The sequence below is a fragment of the Centropristis striata genome, chromosome 8, assembly GCF_030273125.1.
Source record: "Centropristis striata isolate RG_2023a ecotype Rhode Island chromosome 8, C.striata_1.0, whole genome shotgun sequence".
Taxonomy (NCBI): Eukaryota; Metazoa; Chordata; class Actinopteri; order Perciformes; family Serranidae; genus Centropristis; species Centropristis striata.
In genome coordinates, this window is record NC_081524.1 from 40899104 (window position 1) to 40907511 (window position 8408).

Consider the following 8408-nt stretch of genomic DNA (forward strand, 5'->3'; position numbering starts at 1 on the left):
CGTCCAGGTCTCAAAAGCTGTAATTTAAAAACGTGCAAAACAAAAGTGGCTGTGCTGAATCCATCGTTTGTCAGTAGAGTAGTGTAGCAGTAACTGCAATTTCAGAAGAAATTTGAGTTTGAATGCTGGCTTGAATGTTGGAAGAAGTTGAAATTGGTGGAATTAATACAATTGTCATTAAAACGTTGAAAAATACCAATAATGTAAAAAGATAAATGATTTTAAGTTGTTCTTGAAAAGCGGACACCACACTGTAATGCTGGCTTTAATGCATCAGAAAAAGTTGAATTAGTAAGAATAGTTGGAAAAGTGGGAATGGGTCTTGTTAGTATGTCATTGAAAAGTTGAATAATACCAATGTAAAAAACATTCCTGTAAATTCAGAATATTTTGAAAAGGTATAAATGAAGAAAGTAGTAGTGCCTATGGTCTAATTGAGCTGAATATTTTGATTGTAGTGCCAAAGATGGGTACAGAATAATAATAAATATCGAATTATTGATATTGATAACATATTTCTTTTTTGCTCTAGCAAAACATCATGTAATCATACCAGTGTCAACTATTAGCCAACATTTCAGCTTTGAGTAACACTTCCCCCATGAGGAATATACTGTAGCTGATCTTGATCTCATTAATAACACCTGTGATAGACGTTTCCCACATCTGGCTACAAATTATGCCATTTGTAAGACCCATGAGCATGAAGCAGCAAGCAATATCCTGTTCACCAAAACCTGGCAATTTAGCTGCATAATGTTTCTTTAGAGAGCCAGTAGCTTGGACAAATTGGACAAAACTGAGTTAACCAAAGTCTGTGTTACATGATTTGCTTTTGATGTATCCAGGTCACTTGATTCGATTAATCTGTTTTCAGAAGCGGTGGAGTTCTCAGTGGGCCTAAAATAAGAAGTTAAATAATCAGTTCAATTTAGTTAATTTCTAGTTCATGCTCCCCAAAATAGAACATTAGCAGCAGACATGTTTTAGAAGTCCACTTGAAAGATTCTCAAAATGTTATAAATTTAAAAAAAAACCACCAGTAGAGAGCACTGTTACTCCACCAGTCAATGACACACACAATACATGCTGAACATGAGGTGGTGCAACTGGGTGTATTCTAGTGTAGCACTTGAAATATCACAGACCAAAGAATTTGCATTACACTATTTATTGCATGCAGCACAAGTTAATTTAATGTTAGTAAGATTACGGTAGCAGCTTTATGGTAAAGTCTTTCTGCAGCAGCATCACCACAGTGGCAGCCCATCATACCTACAGCACAAGGAAGAAAACATCTCTTAATAAAATTGAATCCAATCCAATTCCAACATTAGCTGCGACCCTAAAAGTCAACACTTCTTTGACAAAGTGTGAACCGAGTTATTGGCTTCACAAGAATACATGTATTTCATAGCTGTTGTATTCAATTACATATCATACAATCCATTATATATAGAAATTATATTTTTTAAATCCACAAAATATATAGAAAGCAGTGTTTGAAATGATTTACCTGACATAATTTAATCCTGGAATGCTTTCTGTGCTCTCCCTCATAAACACACCTGAAAACACAGTATCTGGGGTGTCTCTTTTCCCATACCTATGCATGAAAAAGGGTCAAGCAATACATCAATACTTCTTTACATGTACTTACAAAAATATTTGAACCTACACAGTATGTTATAGAAATTGAAAAACTAACCTCTGTCTTGTAATAAGATTGATGTAGTGTCTTAGTGCAGAATAATATCTGGCGAGCTCCTCAGGTGGAGCTCCTTCCCGAGGACTGGCAGGCTTGGCTGGATACGCGTTGATGCCAGAGTGAATACAAGCCAGCAGGCAAAGAGCCAGAATACTCAGCGACATCACAGCGAGTCCTGGAGGACGGTCAGACTGCAAAATGAAACGTTTGATAATGTCACAATGCCAAAATCAGACATAGAAGCTCCATATTGGATTGATACTTCACAATATGCTGCCAGGTCCAACATTACTTAGACATTCAATTAAAAAGTGAGAAATTGAAAAAAAGAAATAGCTTACATGATAATGCGACCCTTGAAAATGATCTTGTTGTCGGTCTTCTCTGTGTTCGAGGCTCCTCTGTCAGATTCCCAACATTGCCTGTGTTATATACAGTGCATGAGATGGGGAGGGAGGGTCATTTCATTCACTTTTAGGGTACTCCTGAGAAATATCCACCGCCTCATTAGTTTAGTAATTCCAAAATGTCAAAGTAGTGAAACAAATGGAGATACTTAGCTACATTAGTGTGAAAACACCAAAACATGTAAGGGGGCACGGCATTAGATTCATTAAAATGTGAATTGTTTGACCAGAAGGTGTGCATATATCATGTTATTCTTTTAAAACATTGAATTAACTGCATTAGAAATGTACTGCAGGAGTCAACATATGTGCTTTGAGGATTTAATTATTAAAATTGTTGTTGTATAACATGATCACCTCCTTTTCAGCAAACAGTGAGTTTAATAATGCATAAACTCACATTCTTACTTAATATATATATTAATATAGGCTTTTGAAAAGGAACCTCTAGAGTTCTTGTTCATTATCTTTCTTTTCTAATACCAGGTGTACCCCAGTTTCTTAATATCTGCCTAGAGATCCCATTGCCAGCCTCTTTTCCTTTTCCTCGTCGTCTGAGGGTTCCATGTCAGACCTGGTCATGTTTGACTCTCTTTGTGTCTTTGTGTGCAGGACTCATCTCCATCTTCCACTTACAATTTCAGTTCATAGAAAGTTATTGCTGATCTGTCACATCTGTGGATATTAAGGTTTTTAAAATCTATTTTATTGTACTCTGCCAACTTCTACAGAACACTTTCTTACTCCTCAAGTGGCCTCAAACTTCTTATCACATAATAGCAGAAAACAGATTACATCTACTCCCTCTTCAATGCATTTAATGATATATTGGCTACTTAGTGCAGTTGCACCGTTTATAAATTGAAAAACAACTAAGAAAAGCATTAGTCATGAAATAATTATGAAACCACAAAATTAAAGGGGGACTGTTGGATCGCACAGGTGGTGCAAAACTAACGTGTGTAACAAAATTTTATCCCAGAAATATATATAATAAAGCAATTTGGACTGCTTAGCAAATATATTTTCTGGCTTTGTAAATTCTAACATAAGCAAACCCAGAGTAACGGATTGATCATTCACCTCATTAACCTTGTTACAGCCGACAACAAACATCTTACTGCTTCTAAATGAGGTGAATTTGCAGGATACTTAAAATGCTACAGGTTCATTTAGCAGGCGCTTTTATCTCGAGGTGGAGGGAAAAAAATCGATACAGTCTAGTATGGCGATATTTTGCTACAGTAACTACAGACAGATTCTAACAATTAATTGGAAATTATTCAAATAATTCGGGTTTAAAATTCATTACACTCACCTCAAGCCAACAAGCAAGGAACCTTGGTGAAGGGTCTAACTCAGATCTGATCTCATGTGGGATATCTCACCAAGTCAGCTTTTTACCACATCAAGAGTCCGTGTAAGCTGTAAGTGCAACCATTTTTCTCTCTGACACAGAGACTCACACACTCTTTTCTATCAAGCAGACTGGACAACTGAATGCTCTGCTATCCGGTCTACCCATAATAAATCAGCTCCATCTGATTCAGAACTCTGCAGCCCGAGTGTGGAGCAGGTCCAGAGGGAGAGGACACATCACGCCTGTTTTAAAGTCCCTGCATTATTGCTTGTCAGTTTTCGTATTGATTTTAACATTATTTAGTTTTGTCTTTTTTTAAGCAATTCTACAGTGTACCAGTACAGCCCCTCTGGTCCTCTGACACGAGTCTGAGTTATTGCAAAGAGCATGACTAAAACCTTTGATGGGGCAGCTTTAAGCTGTTCTTGGCTGCTGGAGGCAGTTTGCAGTTTGCATACAAACAACACACTGGAGTGAACGATGCTGTCCTCTACATGCTCATCTGGACGAAACTAGTGCTTATGTGAGAATCATGTTCTTTGATTTTTCAAGCGCATTCAACACCATCCAGCCCAACATACTCAAAAACAAGCTTATCAGTCTGTGGTGGTAGTGTGTTGTTTTATGCTGCAGTCTGCTGGGGAGGCAGCATCACAGACTGGTCTAAAGAGCTGGTTCTGGTCTACAGAGCTGGTTCTGGTCTAAAGAGCTGGTTCTGGTCTACAGAGCTGGTTCTGGTCTAAAGAGCTGGTTCTGGTCTAAAGAGCTGGTTCTGGTCTATAGAGCTGGTTCTGGTCTACAGAGCTGGTTCTGGTCTTAAGAGCTGGTTCTGGTCTAAAGAGCTGGTTCTGGTCTATAGAGCTGGTTCTGGTCTACAGAGCTGGTTCTGGTCTTAAGAGCTGGTTCTGGTCTAAAGAGCTGGTTCTGGTCTAAAGAGCTGGTTCTGGTCTATAGAGCTGGTTCTGGTCTACAGAGCTGGTTCTGGTCTTAAGAGCTGGTTCTGGTCTAAAGAGCTGGTTCTGGTCTATAGAGCTGGTTCTGGTCTACAGAGCTGGTTCTGGTCTTAAGAGCTGGTTCTGGTCTAAAGAGCTGGTTCTGGTCTACAGAGCTGGTTCTGGTCTATAGAGCTGGTTCTGGTCTATAGAGCTGGTTCTGGTCTAAAGAGCTGGTTCTGGTCTACAGAGCTGGTTCTGTGGTTGGAGCCAGGTTGGAGCCACTGGAGGAGGTGGTGGAGAGATGACCTGTCAACATGTTGGATCCATCTTTAAATACCAGATCATCTGCTAATAAAACCTTTATGGAGCAAAACAACAGCAGTGGACGGCTCCTCTCTCTCTGCTGCAGGACGGAGAGATTCAAAAGATCCTTCTCTCCTATTATTATTATTATTATTATTATTTTTATTATTCTCTCCTACAGCCATCAGGCTGTCTCATTCTAACAGAGATTCTACCAGACTAACTGAATTTACCCTCTGGGATGAATAAAGTAATTTTGATTTGATTTGATTGAGAGCTCCTGGAAGTGTTGAAATTTTCAAACGACACTCAAAATCTACCTATTCAGCCAGGCTTTTGATTAAGAATTGTTTATAGAAATCATTTCCATTATTTAATACATACTTTATTGAATTTATGTTGTCAAATTTTATTACAGAAAATTATTCCTTTTTAAAACATATTTTATGATTATTTTTATTTTGAATATTTTTTTCTTTCTATTGTCTCTTAATCTGATCCTTTTTCATCTAGTTTTTATCCACTGTTTTATTATAGTGTTTTAATCTATTTTATTACATTTTCATCATTTTTATCATCTTGCATGCGTTGTTTTTGTCTAGTCTGTTTGTTTTTACGGTCTACACTTGTTTTGTCCTATTATTGGTTTCATAGTCATCAGTTAAGCACTTTGAACTGCACTAGTCTGTATTAAAGGTGCTATTAAAGTTTGATTGATTCTTGGGCAGTTTTTAAAAATGTTTGCACCTGACTGTGGCATTTGTCATTGTGATAAATAATATATACATTTGAAATGTAATTATTTTATCCATAATCATCCTTGTTTCTTTTTTTCTTTTTTTTAAAGAAATTTTTTTGGCCATTTTTGGGCTTTATTGAAAGGACAGAGTGAAGGGGGAGACATGTGGGGAAGGGCTCCGAGTCGGATTCGAACCCGGGCCGCCCGCTTACGAGGACAATGCCTCTATGGTACGCGCTCTACCAGGTGTAGAGCGCGTACCATAGAGGCCCCGAGAACGCCCCAATCATCCTTGTTGCTACATTAAATACACTAGGGCGGGCTTTAAATGTTTGAAGGGTAGAAAGGTGCCTCTGATGACAGGAAATTTCACTTCTGTTCAAAAGAAACTTTAATGGCCAAGTATATTCCTAGTGGCAAAAGCAGAGATAACCTCTATTAATTTAGAGTGTCCACTTAAGAGTCACAGCCAGCATGATAAGTCTCAATAAAACTGGTGATGTGTAACTTCAAAGGGCTGATGACGGTCTGTTGTTTGCACATTAAGATGAAATATGTTTGGAGAGATGATGTTTGAGTTTATCGAGAAATGCAGAGGTGGGTCTGCATAAAGAAACAAAAACATTCATCAGTTTAATTATGCATAAAAGATCTGAAAGATATTATTCTGTAAGAAAACTAAGACATTAAAGTTATAAAAGGGACTTTTCTCTGTAGTATCTTGGTGTAAAACTGTTATAAATGAATCAAAGGATCTAATGTAGATATAAATCCTTTGGTTCTGCACTCCCTTAAGACAGCATCACGTCTACATAAATCCAAAGCCGTGGCACTATAACTCCTCTTTAAAGACTACTGACTGACAGTTGTATTAAGACAATAACAAACCATTTTGGGCAAACCAGGAAGCACAGCTTCAAATTACTCCAAATCAAACCAGAAGGAGCAGTAAATCGCTCAAACCCATACATTTTCAATTCCAGGTGTTAGAGGGCACAAAAAGCTTTCAGCCCTTAAATGGTAAGATTACTTTGATGGAAACTATTTTCTTTGAAGAGCACTCAAGTGAAATTTGACAGTAAATTGGTACTGTTGTTTCCTGTGACAGTCATATGAGAACTCTTTTCTAGAGGGACAGCACAGTCTTTGCAGGAAAAGTACATACGAAGTTAAAACTTAGCCTCATATTATACATAGAATATAAGGACTATACGGGTTTAATTCAGGGGAAAGTGTTAAAATTTGATGAAAGGATTTAACCTTTGTGCAAAGGGATATTTTTTGCTTTTTAATTATTGGATAATTTTTGGCCGTGTTAATGCATATGGCATAATTTCTTTTCTTCTTTTTTCCCATTTTGGAAGTTCAGGAGTAGAAAAATATATAAAAATAATAAAAGAATAATAATAACTAGGACTGCAAGCAGTACTGAACGGGCCCTCGCAGTACATGCGTGTCGGGGCATGCTGCCGTCAGGGTGTGTGCGTTACAGGGGCCAGTCTATACCACCCCTATGAATTTGATTACCTTAAGTGTTATAGTGTGGCCACGGTGCCAAATACGAAATTAGACTGCCACCAGAGCGCCACCTAGGGGCCGATCAATAAAACCTTCAAGGGTTGTCCTCAGGAGGGTATTGACAATAAGTATACCAAGTTTTGTGCTAATCCGACCAACCGATGTGGAGATATAAAATACTCATGAAAAAAACATGATACATTTAAAATTATTACCCATTTTTATAAATGAAACCACTTAAAAGTTTATTAGGTACCACAACAACCTCCAGGAGGAGCGAGGGAAATCAGAGAAAAAACATAAAGGAGAGGAGAGAGAAAGTAAGAAAGAGCGAGAGACAGTTACGTTTAGGGAAGAGGTTGGGGTGGGGATAGAGAGAGAGAGAGAGAGAGAGAGAGGGAGAGATAGAGAGAGAGAGAGAGAGGGAGAAAGAGAGAGAGAGAGAGAGAGAGGGAGAGGGAGAGAGAGAGAGGGAGAAAGAGAGAGAGAGAGAGAGAGGGAGAAAGAGAGAGAGAGGGAGAGAGAGAGAGAGAGAGGAGAGAGAGAGAGAGAGAGAGAGAAGGAGAAAGAGAGAGAGAGAGAGAGAGAGAGAGAGAGAGAGAGAGAGAGAAGGAGAAAGAGAGAGAGAGAGAGAGAGAGAGAGAGAGAGAGAGAGAGAGAGACATATACACACATATAAGAGAGAGGGAGAGAGAGAAGAAGGGGGAGGAAATTAATTGAGACTGGAATGGTAAATAGGGTTCAAATTTAGCTGGGGGATTAAAATAGGATGTAAAGTTATTATATGGGTTGAGGTTAGATTAAAGATATAATTTGGATTTTTCTGTTTCGAATTGTGGTATTAGGGCAAGATTGGAATTTGGTTATGATTTTGGATTTTGGGTTCATAAAGTTGGTTTTAAGTCCGAAAATAGAATATGTCATTTAGTCCTTGTGGGAACATGGTTTTTAATGTTATAATCCAGTCTCTCTCTGCTCTTCTTCTCTGTGCTGTAGACCAGTGGGGGTTACATTGTAAAACCGAAGCTTGTACTGAGTCCCAGCCATGAAGGATGAAGTGTGCCACCAGGTGTCTATCTGTAATGCCAGACTGGTTTCACCAACATACTTTAAATCACAAACTTTGCAGACAATAATATATACACAGTTAGCAGATTTAATATTACCCTTGGCTGTGATGAACACTTCATTATTATGTCATAAATCCATTGGACCTGTTTAAAATATTCCTGGTTAATTTTGTCTGTCTTGTCAATTTGTTTTGGAATTTTTGCTCTGACCAGATAATTTTTTCTGAAAGCCGCAATTATTTTGATGTCTGTATTAATATGGTTTGATTTCATAATCTCATTTAAATTTGTTTTGATGTTTTTGACTAATTTTACAGAGGAGGGAGAGAAAGTGGTCACAAAGGGCAGTGCAGTGGCCACTTGGACTG

At 38.1% G+C, this 8408-nt stretch overlaps 1 protein-coding gene across 1 annotated transcript; it reads right to left on the reverse strand.

Moving 5' to 3' along the window:
- Positions 1-1208: 1208 nt before the first annotated feature.
- On the reverse strand, positions 1209-3547 carry LOC131976324 (peptide YY-like). The gene is made up of 5 exons (XM_059339304.1): positions 3434-3547; positions 2050-2130; positions 1709-1899; positions 1517-1606; positions 1209-1275 (listed from the first exon to the last, which is right to left on the reverse strand). Exons 3-5 carry the CDS (start codon positions 1870-1872, stop codon positions 1251-1253), a joined length of 279 nt encoding a protein of 92 aa, XP_059195287.1. The 5' UTR covers positions 1873-1899; positions 2050-2130; positions 3434-3547; the 3' UTR covers positions 1209-1250.
- Between the last annotated feature and the right edge of the window lie 4861 nt (positions 3548-8408).

Excerpts from the sequence above, each read along its gene's own strand:
- LOC131976324 (XM_059339304.1), bottom strand. The coding sequence starts at position 1,872 with ATGTCGCTGAGTATTCTGGCTCTTTGCCTGCTGGCTTGTATTCACTCT. Across the intron at positions 1,607-1,708 it reads AATCTTATTACAAGACAGAG|GTATGGGAAAAGAGACACCC; the intron begins GTTAGTTTTTCA and ends TTTCATGCATAG. Across the intron at positions 1,276-1,516 it reads CCAGGATTAAATTATGTCAG|GTATGATGGGCTGCCACTGT; the intron begins GTAAATCATTTC and ends CTTGTGCTGTAG.